Source organism: Gossypium arboreum, chromosome 5 (assembly GCF_025698485.1).
Source record: "Gossypium arboreum isolate Shixiya-1 chromosome 5, ASM2569848v2, whole genome shotgun sequence".
In the NCBI taxonomy this organism is placed as follows: domain Eukaryota; kingdom Viridiplantae; phylum Streptophyta; class Magnoliopsida; order Malvales; family Malvaceae; genus Gossypium; species Gossypium arboreum.
Window position 1 is genome coordinate 56,759,450 of NC_069074.1, and position 20,139 is coordinate 56,779,588.

Here is a 20,139-nt window from a genome sequence, read left to right on the forward strand (position 1 = left end):
GATCAAGTTGAATAAAAAATCAAATTTTTTGGTTTAACTCGAATATTAATTATACAGTTCGAGTTATCTGAAAATCCGAATAAGGCAAAACTACGTCGTTTTGATAAATATTTATCTTTTCTAAAGTTAAAATCAAAATCATTAAATTAAAAGGCAAAAAAACTACATCATTTTGATAAATGTTTACTCATTAAGTTAAAAGGTAAAACAATTATATTGTTTATGTAGTTAAATAATCGGTTTATGTAAAAGTAACATTGAATATAAATGTGAGGATTCGTTAACTTGACTCCAAAATTTTGACTCGATTCAATATGATTTGATTCGAAAAAATTTCAAATTGAATTTGGTTGCTAAAATAAAATTCATCAGCTCGATCGAATACTCACCCTTAATTACAAATCACTAAAACCCTCTAATTACAATAACTATCCAAATATGCCACTTTCATGTAATTGCAAGAAATTACACTAAACTCCAAATACCAAAAATCCTTGGTTTTATTTTATATTGTTGTGTTCTAATTTATTTTGGTCTTGCCTAAAATTACCAAGTTCATTTACGTTGTGTTTCTGTTTGGTCTGGCTTTCATTTATTTTTCTTAATTTTATCTCTACCCTTTGCTGGGTGCTGGCAACGGAGGCAAGGTGAAATGAGAACTTATTATTGTCACAAGGAAGTTGGTACATGAGTTCCATGGGCCTTAAGCACACTGCTGCATTAAATCTTTCACAAGACCCATACGCAAATTCAAAGAAAATAATATATAAACCCAAATAAAATTGCAAGGGAAGTGGAATCAGATAACATGATGATGACGACGATTACGACACAGGGCGATGTTTAAGCGGGGATGCTATGGAGAACCACCGTCTCAACGGTGAGCCCTGGTCCGAACCCAAACAGGACTCCCCACTCGAGCCCTTCACCCGTGGTCTGAACCCCATCTTCTCTTGATTTATTCCTCATCTCGTCCAAAATGAACAGCACACAGGCACTCGACATGTTCCCATACTCTGAAAGAACGTGCCTTGTGGCTCGTAGCTTTTCAGGCTTAAGGGCTAACTTGGCTTCCACCTGGTCCAATATGGCTGGACCACCTGGGTGAGCTATCCAGAAAAGGGAGTTCCAGTCAGTGATTCCCAATGGCTGAAATGCCTCGACTAAGCTTTTTTCAATGTTCTTAGAAATAAGCCCTGGAACATCCTTGAGGAGATGGAACGTAAGACCTACTTCACGAAGGTGACCATCAATGGCACCGTCACTGTCTGGCAAGATTGTTTGAGCTGCTGAAACAAGTTCAAACAATGGCTTCTCGATTTCACGAATCGGGTCCGAACCGATTATAACAGCAGCAGCACCATCGCCGAACAACGCTTGGCCGACGAGACTATCTAGGTGAGTGTCACTAGGTCCCCGGAAGGTGACGGCGGTGATTTCCGAGCAAACAACGAGGACTCGAGCACCTTCGTTATTCTCGGCCAAGTCCTTGGCCACACGCAGCACCGTGCCGCCGGCGAAGCAGCCTTGTTGGTACATCATGAGGCGCTTAACGGAGGGGCGGAGGCCCAAAAGCTTGGTGAGCTGGTAGTCGGCGCCAGGCATGTCGACGCCACTGGTGGTGCAGAAGACAAGGTGGGTGATCTTGGACTTGGGCTGGCCCCATTCTTTAATGGCTCTAGCGGCGGCTTCTTTGCCGAGCTTTGGCACCTCAACCACCACCATGTCTTGCCTAGCATCTAATGAAGGTTCCATGTATGCACATACATTCGGGTTCTCCTTCAGAATCTCTTCCGTTAAGTACATGTACCGCTTCTTAATCATTGATTTTTCGCCTGCAAAAGGAACAACAACAGGAGCTTACTTTCGAAATTAAAATATCTTTACGTTCCAGACTTAATATTTAATAAAAATGAGTTTAAATTAAATTTTTTAGAGTGACTTTAAATTAAACTGAGATGATTTAAAAATAACTTTTAGCTATTTAATAAAGAGAAAGTATGGTATAAAAAATATTATTCATTTCTAATAATGTTATGCATATAGTAATTTTATTTTAAATTTCAGGATTTTAATTTGATTTTAATTTTTCCAAGATAAAAATACTGAAATTCAAGATAAAAATACTGATGTAACATAAAATTATTGGAAAGGGATAATATTTCTGTTTCATACCATCCTTTCCCAATTAATAAATCCTTTCCCAATTAATAAATATGTGCTAATTAATATTATACATTTTCTAACAGAAAATCAATTCTCTTTCTAACACAAAATCAATTCTCTTTAATAATATTTTAATTCTAACTAGTGTTGATTAATTAAATAAAATTAAGATAAAAATTAAATAATATTAAAAATTAGTAATAGTAATAAAATTTTTATGATTTTTTTCAATTAAATTTAAATTTAAAATTTTAAAATTTATAATTTTAGGAAAGGATTAGATTAGAATTTAGTGTAAAAAAACAAGATTTTAGAGTTTTATAAAAAAAATTAAACTTAAAAATTATAATAAGAATTAATTTGATGTTCCTTGATGTATTATATTCAGGCTCTTTAAAAAAATATGATGTAGCATATTTTTAGTAGATGCTTAAAAGTTACTTTTAATATCATCTTAATCTAAGTTAAACTCTTAAAATAGATTTATATTTGATCAAAATTAAATCATATAATAACATATCATCATCAAAGAATTTTTTATAAAAAAAGACATTTTTTAATAATTAAAAATAATATTAATTGAACTGATATTCTGTAATTATAACAAATTAAATTAAAAATTAATATTAAGTAATAAAATATTTTTATTTCTTTTTTTACATGCTTTATTTCATTAAAAAGGATATTTTCTTAAAAGTTACCTTCCTTTTTTAAAAAATAATTATCATATTTTGCTCCATTCATTTTCTAAAGACTTTTGTTTTCATAATTTTTTTCCTCCACTTATGTTATGAATGTGTACATTTTATAATAATTTATTTTTATTTAGTTTGGTTTCTATTTCTACAATTTTTGCTTTTATAAAAATATAATGATTTCAGTTAAATAAAAATTACAGATATCGATATTAACACTTAAAATTATTATATAAAATAGAAATATATTTAAATATTAAAACTCGAATCTTATATTTTGCAGTTCACTGTACATATTGTTTGAATCCTTCGCATGAAAATGATATTACCCAGATTCGACGATTTGTAACTGTGTTCTATGTCTCGTATTATTTTCATATCAATTTCATAAATATAATTAACTATGTCAACATTCAAAACATACATTAAATATATTTAATTGTATTTAAACATAGGATAATTAAGTTGCATATTAAGAATGAAATTAAAAAACTGCACAAGCAAATTTCAGAAATTATCAAGTATTCTTATATTATTTTTTAAAATATATAAAAAACTAATTAAAAGCACATGATAGCTTTCAAAACCAACTGTCAACTACCAATATAACTAATAATAATCCATATAATGTTCAGTATATTTATTTAACATTGTTTAAATTTGTGTGATGAAATTTTAGCGATGCACATCCCTCATCTCGCTTCTACTTTTCATGCCAAAATCACCTTAAATTTCAATTTAAATATAAGCTAAAACTTTCTAGAAGAAAGTGACTCCAATAAAGCGTCTTCTGAATGAGAAATGAGGCTAAATATAGAGAAAAAGAAGCTTACACATGCGCTTGAATTTCTCTTTCAGCTCAGTCTTGTGCTCACTATTTGTGATACGGAAGTAATAGTCAGGATACGTGCTTTGATCAACGCAATTTGGTGGAGTTGATGTGCCGATCGCCAACACCGTGGCCGGCCCTTGGGCACGTTGAGCCTTACGGACTTCCTCAACGGTCACCATTCTATACTGTTTCAAACAGGAAAAAAAAAAGGCCTAGGAGCAGATGGAAGCGGGGACGGTGGTGGTGATGGTGATTGGTGTTGAATAAGCTGCTATGAGTGTTAAGGTTGGCAAAGAGCCTTGGTCCTATAAATAACATTTAATAAACTGGTAGCTGAGAGTCACGCACGTGACCCAATGCATATTAATAGCCTTCAAAGATTGAAGTAGCCCCCAACAAACAATTAAGGCTGAACGGCACGTGGTATGTGAGGTTGGTGTATCTATCTCTCTCTAAGTCTAACCTAATCAAAGCCATCACTGGACTCGCTAATTAGTTATCTGTATATTTTTATGTTATAGTCGTATTAAAAATATGTTTTTTTGTATGTTATTAATTTTTATTATATTGATTCTGATATATATATTTATGTTATATAATTGTGTCAAATATTTTTTGTATGCTATTAATTTTTATTATATTGATTTTGATATTTTATTTATGTTATATAATTGTGTCAAATATTGTCAAATATACAATTTATTGATTAAGGTTAGTTTGAATGTACCATTATATTATAGAAGATATAATGATTTATTTGATTCTACAATTTTACAAAAAAATTATTTTAATTTTTATTTAAATTTTCGAGTCTTTTAACCCTTCAACTTGTACTGTTATCCAATCACCTTAAAATGGATGAAAAAGTTAATACATGTTGACTTTTACTGATGTTGTATGCACATGAATTACCACATCAACAAATACTTAATTATTTTTAAAAAGTAATTGCTTTTTTAAATGTATAAAAATATTAAAATATTTTTCAAATAGTTTTAATTTTAAAAATCCATTATCTGCTAACGTGACATACACATGGACTGTCATGTGGATGTTACGTCAATAAAGTTAATAGAGTTACTTTTTTCATCAATTTTGAGATTGTTTAACAAACAATGTAAATTTAAGAGCTAAAAAATTAAAAATTAAAATGAACTTTTTATAAAGTTAAAACCTAAATAAGTGATGCTTATTAAATTTTGATAACTTTAAAACTGATAAAATTAGTTATGATTAAATTACCTACGGTGAAAAAGAATCAGTCATATGTACATTCGGATGCGAAAATAGTAACGATGGCTAATGTGAATGGCAGGGAAAGAAAATTATATTAAAATAGAAATTTTATTACATGCGTTAAAACTACGTAATTAGAATATAAATATTATTTTAAAACAACATATAATAAATAATAAAATGTATGATTTGAATTAATTAATAATAATATGATAAATATATGTATAATATTAAAATGAAAAAATAATTAAATTGTGAGTAAAATGAAATTTAAGCATGTAAATATATCATATTAAGAATTAAATGCACTATAATTATTGATCATAGTATTGTCATCGATATTTAGTTAGTGTCAAGTTAACTTATGACACCCTAATCAATAATAAAGTACACATAATAAAATTAAAATGTATATAGTATATTAAAATAAAGCTTTGGTTTAGTGGAAAAATTAATATTTTATTGATGCTAATAGCACAAGATCAATTCCAACTATATCAATTTTTTATTGGTTTTTTAAAAGGAAAAATATTGAAATACCCTCAAATAATATATCTTATTTTAATTACGAGAAGAATATTTTCGTAATTTTTGTGACCGATTTGGTGCTCGGTTGACTCATGACACTAACTCGATTAGGGCTTAAATAATAGTATAAATATATATATAACAATTGTTTAAATTATTTTTAAAAAATAATTTAAAATTATTAAATATAATATTTATATAAATATTTGTTGGCTAATAGATAAAATAATTAAGTATTATATCAAATGATTTTTCATATTCATTTTCTTACAATCTATGTAACTATTTTTTAATTAATAAAAATGAACAAATCCTTGAAATAAATAAACCTTTGAGCCAAACGTAGTAAAGCAAAAATGCAAGTTAACAATTGTTGATATAAGTTTTGGTGTTAAGAGGTTTAAGACAGATCATACGCGATGTTGAGAGCTATTAATGGTGGTGTGAGATGTTTGAAGAGGTATGAAGATAGTTTGACTGACAGTTTTGGTAATCTTTAGATTGCTTGGCTGTTATTGGAGATGCAAGGGTTTTACATATAGTATTCACGTCAATTTTTTATTTTTAAGTATAAATATTAAAATATCTTCAAAAATATAATTTATTTTGATTATGAAATGATATTTTTGTAATTTCTTTAATTGAGTTGGTATTCAGTTGATTCCTGAAATTAATTTAATTAGGGACTTAATTAATAATATAGATATGTATATAACAATTGTTTAATTTAATTTAAAATTATTAAATATAATATTTATGTAAATGTTCTTTTGATTAATAGATAAAAAGAATTAAGTATTATATAAAATTATATTTTGTATTCATTTTCTTACAACTTATGTATTTTTAATTAATAAAATTAATAACTCCTTGAATTAAATAAACCTTGGAGCCAAACGTACCAAGCAAAAATGAAGGTTAATAATTGTTGATACAAGTTTTGGTGTTAAAAGGTTTAAGACAATTCACATGAGACGCTGAGAGCCATTAACCGTGGTGTGAGAATGTTTGGAGAGGTACGAAGATACTTTGACAAAGTTTTGGTAATCCTTAGATTGCTTCGCTCTTCTTGGAGATGCATATATAGTATCTACATCAAATTTTCTATTGTTTTTAAGTAAAAAGATTGAAATATTCTCAAATAATATAATTTATTTTAATTACGGAATGACATTTTCGTAATTTTTTTAACTGAATTGGTGTTCGATTAACTTGTGACATTTCGATTAACTTGTGATATTAACTCAGGACTTGAATAATAATATAGATACATATATAATAATTGTTTAAATTTTTTATTTTTAAATAATTTAAAATTATTAAATATAATATTTATGTAAATATTTTTGTTTAATAGATACAAGAATTTAAGTATTATATAAAATGATATTTTTGTATTCATTTTCTTACAATTTATATAATATTTTTAATTAATAAAATTAACAAATCCTTAAAATAAATAAAGCTTTGAGCCAAATGTAACAAAGTAAAAACGAAGTTAATAATTGTCAATTCAAGTTTTCGTGTTAAGAGGTTTAAGATAGTTCACACGAGATGTTGGATGCCATTAATGCTGGCCCACAAAATACGCCACCTAGTCAATAATGGATATTTCACTAACTTACTTATTTTCTACCCTTGGCGTAAACAACTTAAACACCAAACAGTGACTCGATATAATTTTCGTTAGACGGGCTGTTACAATTCTCCCCCACTTAGAAAATTTCGTCTTTAAAATTCTTACATGTGGATGGCTAAGGATATTGTCCTTTCATCAAACGCTCTCTTTACCAGGTGGCTTCTTCCGAATTGTGATTTCTCTAGAATACCTTTACCAATAAGATTCTTTTGTTTCTAAATTCTTTCACTTCTCTTGCCAAAATGCGAATAGGTTCTTCTTTATAAGACAAGTCTAGCTTCACTTCCATTGCTTTGACTTGCACAACATGGTTCGGATTAGATAGGTATCTTTTTTACATGGACACATGGAACACATTATGTATCTTTGAAAACTCCGGTGGCAGTGCTGATCTATACGCCATTGGACCAACTTGATCTAGAACTTCATATAGTCCTATGAAACGTGGGCTTAACGTCCATTTTTTACTGTACCGTATGACTTTCTTCCAAGAAGGAACCTTTAAAAATACCTTGCCACCTACTTCAAACAAGATTTCTTTCTTTTTTAAATCAGCATATGCTTTATGTCGATCTTGAGCAGTTTTCAAAAGGGTTCGAATGATTGAAACTTTTTCCTTTGTTTCTCATACCAAGTTAGGACCAACCATTTTCCTTTCGCTGAGTTCCATCCAATAGGTGGGTGATCTGCACCTTCTTAAATACAAGGCTTCAAATGGAGACATCCCCAAACTAGCGTGATGACTATTATTGTACGCCAACTCTACCAAAGGAAGATATTTTTCCCAATTCAGTCCAAACTCTAACACAGCTTCTGAGCATGTCCTTCAGAACTTGAATCACTCTTTCAGATTTCCCATCTGACTGAGGGTGAAAGTTAGTACTAAATCGCAACTTGGTTCCCAAAGATTCTTGCAGAAGCTTCTAAAATCTCAATGTAAACCTTAAATTTCGATCTGATACTATGGATGTCGAAATTCAATGGAGACGTACAATTTCAAAAATGTATAGCTCAACCAACATTTCCAACAAACAATTCATGCGCAAATGAAAGAAATAGGCTGACTTAGTAAGCCAATCTACGATTACCCATATTGAGTTCTTCTTCGAAGGATTGAGAGGAAGACCCGAAATAAAATCTATTGTGATCTTGTCCCACTTCCACTCAGGTATTTCTAAAGGGTATAGCTTGCCTGAGGGAACTTGATGTTCTGCCTTTATCTACTGGCATGTCATACAACTTAAGAAGTACTCTACTATACTCTGCTATTCTTTCTTCATTCCAGGTCACCAATACAAGCATCTGAAATCACGATACATCTTAAAACTTTTTAGATGAAGCGAGAAGGGTCATTAGTGAGCTTCCTTTAATAATTCTTACCTTAAACCATTTCCAATAGGCATATACATTTTTCTCATAAATCAGAGTTCGCCATATTTTCCTAGACTAAAGTTCATTGCTTCACTAGACGCCATACGCTGCTTGTACACAACACATTTCTCATCCTTTAGTTGCTCTTCCAAAATTTGGAAAAGAAAGGTAGATCGAACAGTCAATTCCACAATGAGTGATCCATCATCTGCTAGACAAACATTTGCTCGAAAGGATGCTAATGCTGCGACAGTTTTTCTGTTCAAGGCATATGCTACTACGTTTGATACGATCATGCCCAAGAGCCTACTAGTCCAGCTCCCTAGCGTTGCTTGCAATCCTTTACGAGCTGAATTAGTTCAAATTCCAGTTCAACGGCTCAAATCAGCTCATTTGCTCATTCCATGAGATTGATTTAGCTCAACTAAGCTCATTTTGAGCTTATCTTTACCCTTTTAATTCTTGCGTTTTGGTGCTGGAATAATGATCTGTTTTTAGTTAAATTAGTTAAATTAGTTTAAATTGTTTAAATTAATTACTAAGTGTTAAATGTGTTTATTTTAGCACATGTTTTTAATATTTCATAGTTAGAACATGATTTTATTTTGTCTTATTTTATTACATAATTTTAATGTGTTTAGTTTAAGACAATTTAATTAGCTACTGTAATTATTGTGTCCAGCTGAATTATAGCTTAATTAATTTGTCTTTGAGCTGCTGATCCTAACACCATTTTCAGATGACATTTCATTTAGTTCAACAGCCTTGATGAATTAAACCCAGCTACTGTTTTACATGACTTTAGCTGAAGCATTAAGTTGAATTTAATTCCAGCAGCTGCTTATTCTTCCCCAAAAGTCTGCTTGTGTATCTCAACAGCCAAGATGCTGTCCACACAATGTTTTCACACAAGGGAGCTAATCATTTTCGTCCCTTCACATTGGGAGACTGTTGGGAGCTTAGTTTTCACACCTAAGGCTGTTCGGTTTAGTTTGTTCACACCTACATGGCTCTTCAAATCAGTTTGTTCACATTTTATGTCTATTGAAGTGCCCCAAAATAGATCATTAAACTCATGAATATTCAGTTGAACCAAGCAGCCTAACTAAGGCTCATTCAAGCAGAACGCTGAACCAACTTCAATCAATTCAGCTTCTCCTCATTCCCTATGATTTACCAGCTAGAGTAAGGCATCTAGAAGCAGCCATTGACGTTCTCCATGCCTAAGAAACTTCAAGGAAGCTTCCTCTAAAATTTTGGAATTTTCAGCTATCCATTGAGCAATCTTAAGAGCCTATTCGGCTACCCTTGTAATGCCTATAAATTCTGGCTCATTTTTACTTTAAAAGAACTTTCGATGAATTTTGTATGATCATATTACTTTGTGAGTATTCATACTCTCATTGTTCTCCATAGACTGAGTTGACTTATCAAGCAACCCTTGTGGCGTCAATTCCACTTATCACTTGTTTTCAAGTGTGGCATTCTACATACCGAGGTTCCTATCTTCATAGATAGTGGGTTGAGGTTTATCATCAAACTATCGTTACCATCCTTCCCATTCCCTTTCATAATCCTAAGTGCCTATTTTGAGACTCAGGTCAACAATCGCTATTGTTGGTTCATTCTCTGAACTTATCCATTTATTCCCATCCACCAGCCGTTCATTTCGCCCATTCAGGCAACTATTTCGTGTATCAAACTCCTTAGCCTAATATCATCCGCCATTCTTCTAATCCATTGTAAACTTTTTGTTTAAGCCTACTTTCTATCCATTTTTAGCCTTCTTCGAAACAAGTCAAAACTTACCCAATTTATCGATCGGGCAACTATTACGATTCGAATCATTACTGAGGTGAGTTCGTATAATTTGGTTTCAGAAATGGTTAAATTGAGGTAAGAATCGATATTTTTGATATTCCCAAGATTGCATTTTACCAAAAAAAATTGAAAAAAATTAAAAAAAAAAATTTGTGTAAAAAAAAGAAAGAAGAAGAAAAGTATATATTTTTTTGAAGTGTTAAAAAAACTTCAAAATGTGCAAAAAAAATACGAAATTAAAAAAAAAGAAAAAAAGTGAATTAGTGTTCAAAGTACTTTCTGCCCGAATTTTCATTATTTCTTCCTAAAACCAAACCACCATACTTTCACCCTTTTTTTTTTTGTTTCTAGCCCACCTATTCGTCCCAACATCACTCCCTCACCCAACCCAACGTTACTTTTGCAAACCGACTCACAAACGGGAGCTGATTCGTCTAAGTAATCCGTGGAGAACTTCAAAAGGCGAATAGAGCGAAAAAAGGCACGAGTGTGTGGTGAGATTATTCGAGTGTGTAGAAGCCAAAATTTAGAGGATTTTTCTTTTTGAGAGAATTTGTGAGGTTTGTGTTAGCAAGTTTTTCATTTTCTGTTTAATCACTTTTCTTGTCCAACCATTCAATCATGAATCAAAAAGTTTTTTCAGAATCTGATTATCAATATTTGATGAACGAGATGCGTAGAATCGTGAACTCCAAATTTGACAAGTTGCATGAACGATTGGATGAATCGAGGAAAGAGACCAACGAGAACAACTTTCTTCAAGTCAAAAGATGGAGTCAAGGTTGACACGGAGACATGCATTCGATGATCATTCGAGAAGAGACTCATACCAAGATTCTTACTTGTCAAGAAATTCGAGATGGTATGAAGCAACCCCCGAAGTTGAAACCTATCAAAACTACCAACGAGAAGGTAGAAATTTTTATTCGAGTGCTTTAAAGTATTCATCTGTGGAGAAATCATTACGAAGAAGTGAACGTGTTTTTTCTAAGTATTCTTCCACGAAAATTCATTCTCGAAGAGATGTATATCATGATTCCTACTCAACGAAGAATTCAAGACAAAGCAAAGCAAACTCCGAGTATGAAGTCTATTACGGAGATGAACGAGAAGATCCAATTATTCTTCGTATGCACAAAGGTATTCATCTACAAAGGTGCCATCTCGAAAAGACAACCGTATTTTGTATGTGGATACTTCATAATTTTCCCAACAAGAGGATTCTCATTTTTATTCTTTTATATTATCTCCCTCTTGTAATAGAATCAAAAAAGAGTGTGAAAGAAAAAATGAAAAGAAAGAAAAAGAAAAAGACTGTGAAAAAGAAAAAGGGGATGAGAAAAAGAAAAATGAGATTGAAAAAGAAAAAGAACTTGGTCAAGAAAAGAAAATTGAAAATGAGAGTGAGTATGAAGAAAGAAAGAAAAATGATCAAGAAATGAGTGTTATTGAAAAAGAAAGTGAGTTCAAAAAAGAAGCAAGTGAAAATGAAGAACGAGAGCAAGAAAGAGCGAGGAGTGTTTCAATTAACCGAACTACAAGTTCTCCTAGTATTGTTTCTTCTTTTCAGGTTTCTGAAGAATTGATTAACAAGTTCCATCTTCAATACCTTCCCAAGGAGAGAAGGTTCACATTGGTTGGCAAAGGTAATCCTAGTCCATCTGTGCTACAAGGTAAGGAAGGTAAGTGTTATAAAGCGTTTCAATCTCCACCAACCTATGATGATATGGTCAATTGCCATTATTTGATTAATGGTGATGTGTTTATTTTAAATGATGGAAAGGAAAGTATCACTCATGAAAATTATGGTGTTGACGAGCATGATGGTGAAGTAAGTATAAATTAGCACAAAAATTTTTGAATTTGTGTGTTAAAAAGTTGCCATGTAAAACTCCTAGTCTGATTGTTTATGATGGTGGTGTAACGTTGCTGCCTTGTTGTGTAAATTCTGCATGCTTATGTAAGTTTGATCGAGTGAGACTTGAGTTTAATGATTATTTGAATGATTGTTTGATCCTGTCTTCTTTGACTAATATGAGAAGGACATTGGAAATCAAGAAACTCTTGTTGCATGTTGAATCAAGTGATCAAGCTCGTGTGTTCAAACTTGGAATTTGCTATTTTGGTTCGTTCTGTGGGAAACTCAAGCATCCTAAATTTTGTGTGAACAATTTGTTTGATGTTTGGACTTTGACTAAAGAAATGAAATTCAATGATTATGATTATCACTTAAATTCGTTCCTTGTTTATGATGTGCTGCTAGTTATAAACTTCTTGATTCATCATAAAAGGGTAAGACCTATCGTTGTTTTTGAATTACCGCAATCAAAGTTGCATGTTGTTGAGAAAGTTGCTAGTGACATAGCTTTCAAAAGACCTCTTTATTTAGCTATGGTTAATTGTTATAATCAGTTTGTGGATTTTGTTGTAAATGGAGGCATGAAAAATTGTTTACTAGATATGCTATGCGATGAAAAATCTGCTGTTGACGTTGGATTGATTCAGCAATTGCAAACTTTGGACATGTGTGTTAAAGGATATTCACATGCAAAGCTTAACTTATTTGATTATGATGGTTTTTTGGAGCTTATAAATTTTTGTGCAACATTCTTTTGCATAAGCGAGCCTTTGCGGAAGAAATGTGACAGGTTTGACTGTTTGAATGTTTATATGTTCACATCTTCTTTGTTTCACTTGTGTGAGTTGTTGATGAAAGAAAAGTCTTTGCTGCTTGTAACAATGAATGACCAAAACCATGTGTTCAAGCCTGGAGTATGCGAACTTGAATTGTTGCTAAGAAAAGGTGAGTATTGTAATCATGCTTGGAATAAATGTGTTGAATTGTAACATTCTGAAATAGGGCCTAAATGAAATAGTGGTTGCGAAACCATGAATCTGAGGTCAAAAAAATTTATTCTGATTAAGTTTTAAGGTTTATTCATTGATTGAATAATTGTGTGAAAATTTCGTGAAGAAATTTTATGTATAAGTGCCTAATTTGATAATTAGGACTAAATTGTAAAATTAGAAAAATGTGTGTTCTAGATAATAAAGGGGATTTAATTGAAATGGGTTCTTAAAGTGGAGGTCCTTATTTATTAATTAGACCATTATATTTAAATTTGGACAAAAATGGGCAAGAATAGGATAAATTTGAAAGAAAAGCCTTTAAGGGCATTTTGGTCATTTAGTAATTAAAAGAATTAAAAAGGGAAAATAAAGCCAAAATTGGTCCATCTTCTTCATGGAGGCCGAATATAGCATGGGGGAAGCCATGATTAAGGTTTCGAAGCTTTCCAAGCTCAATAATCCTGAAAAGTGAAATTTGGACCTAGAACGGGAGAAAAATTGAAAATCGGGAATGTTGGTTAAATGGTTGTTTTGGTATTGAGGTAAGTTCATATGCTTAATAAGCATTTAATTTATGCATATTTGAATGACAAATTGATATTTTGGCCATAAATACTTTAGGATTGAGTTTCAGATATAATGATTAATGTTCGATAATAATTCAATATTGGAAAGAGAACTTGTATAATTTATATGTAAGACCATATTTTGTATTATGGCTTTGTATGATAACAAGAAAATATTGACTAGCATAGTTTGATGAGAATAAGTTAGGTTCATGATATGTTAAGATTGAGAATGTAAGTATGTAAGTTGAGTAGCATTTTATTATTATGCAATTATTGTTATTAGTATTATTATTATTGAGTTATGCGACTAACCTTGAGAATTTGAGCAAGTACATTTCAGCTATGACTTGACAAGGCATTGATATCTCAAAGTCCATGGTTGTACCATGGCAATTAAGGAAGAATTGACGGAAAAGTCCATGTTCATAACATGGCATTTAAGGAGGAATTGATGGTTAAGGATACCATGTAAGACCATGTCAAGACATGGCATCGACATTGATTAAGGACTCCATGTTAGACCACATCAAGATGTGGCATTGGCTCTAAGACAAGGATACCATGTAAGACCATGTTTGGAACATGGCATTTGGTAAGATAAGGATATCATGTAAGACCATGCCAAGGCATGGCATTGATGAGTTCTATAAGGAAAGGAAATCATGTAAGACCGTGTTAAGACATGGCATTGATGAGTTACTATAAGTCAAAGGTCCCATGTAAGACCATGCCAAGGCATGGCATTGGTGAGTTCATAAGGCAAGGATACCACGTAAGACCATGTCAAGACATGGCAATGGTAAGTTCAAAAAGGAAAAGGTTCCTTTGTAATCCAAAGAGTAAGTCAAAGAAACGACAATGTGAGAACATGAAGAAAGGGTATAGGTATGCATTTAAGGCTTATTTAATATTGAGATTGTAAGTAATTGAGATTATCAAGTATTAAGTAAGTGATGAGTTTTTAGTTATGCTTGTGACACTTTATGACATGATTGGCAATATGCCTATATTATGAAAGAGTACTCATGTGTTAAGTGAGATGTTGCAGGTATGTAAGCAAGCTATTAAGTAAGGTACCTTTTGTATTCTGAGCCTTTGGTAAGGTTACCGATGAGTAAGATGGGAAAGTAAGAACTAAACATTATTTAAGCAAATTATGACAGCATAGTAGTAAGCTAAATTGATTGCTAATGCTTATTATTTTACATGTGAGCTTACTAAGCTTTATAAGCTTACTTCTTTCACTTTCCCATGTTTCAGAGTAGTTAAAAGCAAGCTCGGGTTAGAGGTCGTCGGAGATCACTTCACACTATTGACTATCAAGTTACCAAATGAGTATCTTTGTTTACAAACGTTCTAGTTTATGGCATGTATAGGGACTTAGCCATTTTGTGTGTATGTCCTTATGATATGGATAAAAAATGGTATGTAAATATTTGATAATGATTAGCTATTGAAATGGCTAATGAAGAACATGTTTCAGTGTTATGTATGCCTAAATGGTAGTTAATACAAAGAAATCATGAAAAAGTGAAATTAGCATTAAAACAGTATTGAATAGCAGCAGTGATGTGATCTTGAAAAATCACCAAGAATAGTACAAATAGAATTAGGTGATGAATAAGATATAAAATTAAATCTTATTGTGTTTATTTTCATATGAAAGAAACAGGGTAAGAAAACAAGGGTATATTAAGAGATATTTGAATTTTAGTGAGACAGGGTCAGAGCAATTTCTGAATCCCCTATTCTGACTTTATAAATTCACTAAAAATTGTACAAAAATAATTAGGAGTTATAGTTTATATTCCTAGATTCCTTAGTGAATCTACTTTCAAGAAAAACAAACGCCATGGTTATTTTAATTCTGTACAGGGAGAAAATTGATTTGTAGTGAGAAGAGGTCAGAGTAGTTGAACAGTGCAACAGGGGAAAATTTAACTAATAAACTTACTAATTGGCTAGACCAAAAATTCTGGAAAAAAATTAGTAAGAAGATATATGAGTCTAGTTTTAAGAAAAATTCACAAATTTAAATTTTGACTTTTTTGACTCGATTTATTATTTATTTAGTGACTATGATGCAGGTGGACAGTTTTATAAGGAATAATGAAATAAATTGTTTTGATTTCTCTAAGTATTAGAAAAATTTTTAATGTTCTCGGTTTGGTACCGAATCGTATCAATTGCATGTTTTAGGGTCTTGAGGGCACTTTTTAGGGACATATTGAATGGATGTAAATAAATTAATTTTAAAAGTAAATTTTATGCCCCGAATTAGTAAGTTAAGTCAGGTAACGCCTCATGCTCAACTCCGGCGACGGTCTCGGGTAAGGGGTGTTACATGAATCTTCTCATCTTTTCTGAATTTCATTGCTATCCGTGAAAACAAAGCATGTGAACATTGTTAGTTTGCAAAATCAAATTTTGATTTATGATTCTGGAAATTGCTCTATGTTGTGGATTAAAAGGTTCGAACATGTGTTGCATGATAATGCTTTTGAATTGTCTCGTGTTCTTTTTATAATTTTGGTCAAGGGCCTTCCAAATCAGATTGAGAAGGTAGAAGTTTTGTTTTTGATCTCGGTGACTATTTTTTCTTGTTATTGATCAAGGGATTTCAGTTCTACAATGATGTTCTCCGAGGTTCTGATTTTCGAATGACTTGTGATGCTGGTTGGTTGTCATCGATGAATTTCTTGCTTCATTTTGATAAGGTGAGACCCATTTTTATTTTTGTTCCTGGCATTGGTTCATTTGCCCAAGTTTGGGTTAAGAAACTAGAGCGAGATTGTAAGTTCTTAATTTGGTGTGTTCCCAATCCTCTTCTTTACTTTGTTGTTGATACTTTGAAATGACCTATCCAAAAGAAAGGAGGACATATGACTAATGTGTTGTCTTCTCAAGATATGTTTGTTCTTCAGGTTGTTGTGAGCCAATCTATTCCAATCAGTCGCCAAGGGTCTTATGATGATGAATGCGTTGTTTTGAACAAATGGTTCAACTTGAGGACAAGTCATTTCGAAGAGGGGGGATGATACGATCACACCCAAGCGCCCACTGATCTAGCTCCCTAGAGTTGCTTGCAATCCTTTGCAAGTTGAATTAGTTCAAATTCTAGTTCAACGAGCTCAAATCAGCTCGTTTCCAGCTCAATGAGCTCGTTTTCTCATTCCATGAGATTGATTCAGCTCAACTAAGCTCATTTTGAGCTCATATTTACCTTTTTAATTCTTGCGTTTTGGTGCTAAAATAATTATTTGTTTTTAGTTAAATTAGTTAATTTAGTTTAAGTTGTTTAAATTAATTACTAAGTGTTAAATGTGTTCATTTCAGTACATGTTTTTAATATGTCATAGTTAGAACATGACTTTAATTTGTCATATTTTATTATATAATTTTAATGTGTTTAGTTTAAGACAAAATTTAATTAGTTGCTGTAATTATTGTGTCCAGCCGAATTATAGCTTAATTAATTTGTCTTTGAGCTGCTAATTTTAATTCGTCTTAAAGTGATTAATTTGGTTTTTTAATGTGCAGCAAATTCATGCATGAATCGGCCTGGAAGGAGCTGAATAAACACCATTTTCAGATGACTTTTTGTGTAGTTCAACAGCCTTGATAAATTAAACCCAGCTACTATTTTACATGAATCTAGCTAAAGCATTAAGCTGAATTTAATTCCAGCAGCTGCTTATTGTTCCTCAAAAGTCTGCTCGTATATTTCAATAGGCAAGATGTTGTTCACACAATGTTTTCAAACAAGGGAGCTGATCATTTTTCGTCCCTTCACATTGGGAGGCTATTGGGAGCTTAGTTTTCACACCTAGGGCTGTTCGGTTCAGTTTGTTCACACCTACATGGCTCTTCAAATCAGTTTGTTCACATTTTATGTCTATTGAAGTGCCCCAAAATAGCTTATTAAACTCATGAATATTCAGTTGAACCAAGCAGCCTAATTAAGGCTCATTCAAGCACAAGGTTGAACCAACTTCAATCAATTCAGCTTCTCCTCATTCCCTATGATTTACCAGCTGGAGTAAGGCATCTAGAAGCAGCCATTGATGTTCTCCATGCCTAAGAAACTTTAAGGAAGCTTCCTCTAAAATTTTGGAATTCTCAGCTGTCCATTGAGCTATGTTAAGAGCCTATTCGGCTACCCTTGTAATGCCTATAAATTCTAGCTCATTTTTACTTTAAAAGAACTTTTGATGAATTTTATATTATCATATTACTTTGTGAGTATTCATACTCTAATTGTTCTCCATAGACTGAGTTGACTTATCATGCAACCCTTGTGGGTCAATTGCATTTATTTCTTGAACTTATCTTTTGTTTTCAAGTGTGGCATTCTACATACCGAGGTTCCTATCTTCATAGATAGCGGGACGAGGTTTATCATCACCATTCTTCCCATTCCCCTTCATAATCCTAAGTGCCTATTTTGAGACTCGGGTCAACAATCACTATTGTTGTTTCATTCTTTGGACTTAGTCGTTTATTCCCATCCACCATCCTTTCATTTCGCCCATTCAGCCAACTACTTCATTTATCAAATTCCTTAGCCTAATTTCATCCACCATTTTTCTAAGCCATTTTAAACTTTTTGTTTAAGCCTACTTTCTATCAATTTTTAGCCTTCTTCAAAACAAGTCAAGACTTACCCAATTTATTGATCGGGCAACTATTACAACTCGAATCATCACTGAGGCGAGCTCGTATCTATGTTAGCCTTTTTAGGATGATATTCAATTATCAGATCATAAATATTTTAGAAGATCTATCCAACGTTGTTAGGGAAGATTTAAATCCTTCTACTTCATCAGGTACTTTAGACTTTTATGGTATGAAAACATGTGACACTTCTCCCCATAAAGGTAGTGTCTCCAAATCTTTAGCGCTAGCACCACCATTGCAAGCTCTAAGTTATGAGTTGGATAATTATTTTCATGCGGCTTGAGTTGGTGAGATTTATATGCTATAACTTTTCCTCTTTGCATAAGTACACATCCTAGCCCAATTAAGAATGCGTCCGTGAACACAGTGTGTAACACCCCAAACCCGGCCCAGACGTTACGGCCGAATCCGACATGCCACATTGAAGTTAAAAATCCACGTTTCGTTTTAGCGCATTAAAACCAACTTTTGTTAAGCTTAACCAAGTGAATGGAAGCTGGGCACCAGGTAGGAATCCGTAACAGAGCAGGTGAGCCATGAAGGCTACTTAAGTACCAAGCTCTTCAATTGGATCCAATCCTAGACATGCCCACAACCGTTGCCACACTAGGTTATAACAAGTTGAAATTTCTTTGAGTAGATATCTTTGATAAATCGAATAATCGTGACGTTGTGTTATTTTGAAAACAAGTATCGTTTTGAAAACGCGTCCTAAATCTATCCCATTTGAATTATTATCAACCAGATTAAAGTTATTAAAAATAAAATAATCCCCAAAAAGAAAATAAAGTTAAAATGGCCTTATTACAACCCCAAAATAAATAATAAATAAGGTAAACTAAAGAAAACCAATCACTTATTTCAAAAGCCCAAAAGCGATCATCGTGGCCACTCTGAATCCCCTCCGGCTCCAAGCCTCCACATCAAGGCTCACCTGCAAGGTTAAGGAAGGGGGTGAGTTTGGAAACTTAATGTCCAACAAGCCCCTTTCAGAGCCAAAACAACATCAGTCCGCTAGGCCTAAGCCCAACTTCAATCTCAACATATACTAGGCCGAAGCCTTTGCATTATTCATGTCACTGGGCCAAAGCCTTATCATTATCATATCACTGGGTCGAAGCCTTTACTGTAAACGGTATGGCCCATAGGCCCATTTCAATATCACATGTAATACCAATGGATGTATACAAGCCCATTTGGGGAGACTACTCAACCCACCAACCACTACTCTCCACCCGTACCAACCAAGCTTTCCATGTGGGGAATAACTCAACCCACCCAACAAAACTCTCCACTAGCAAGACATATTTGCTTTATCATATCTTGGAGGCCTAGCCTCTTTTTAATAAGCAGGGCAAAGCCCTTTTGATAAAGCGGGCAAAGCCCTTTTGATGGCAGGGCATAGCCCTTTTGCACTTCCTCCATCCATATAAACCTAACCCATGCATAAATGAATACATCATGTGCATATCACACATATCATGTGCATATCGTATCAAATCATATATATCAAAATCTCATGCATCAAACTCATAATTAAACCCTAGGGGTACAATGGTCATTTTTACCTAGGGGCAAAACAGTCATTTTTCATATTATAAAGGTAATTTCATAATTTTACCAAATATTAGGGTTTCCCATGTTCATTATCAATTACTAACAATTTCATGTGCTTTGACAGCAATTCTAGCCCATTCTTAGCGAAACCGAGTTATTGGGCCAAAAACCCTTAATGGGCCCTACATAGCCGAATTA

At 32.7% G+C, this 20,139-nt stretch overlaps 1 protein-coding gene across 1 annotated transcript; it reads right to left on the reverse strand.

The window, feature by feature from the left end:
- Positions 1 to 643: 643 nt before the first annotated feature.
- Positions 644 to 4,011, reverse strand: LOC108453147 (chalcone synthase 2-like). The gene is made up of 2 exons (XM_017751089.2): positions 3,695 to 4,011; positions 644 to 1,835 (listed from the first exon to the last, which is right to left on the reverse strand). Exons 1-2 carry the CDS (start codon positions 3,870 to 3,872, stop codon positions 844 to 846), a joined length of 1,170 nt encoding a protein of 389 aa, XP_017606578.1. The 5' UTR covers positions 3,873 to 4,011; the 3' UTR covers positions 644 to 843.
- Between the last annotated feature and the right edge of the window lie 16,128 nt (positions 4,012 to 20,139).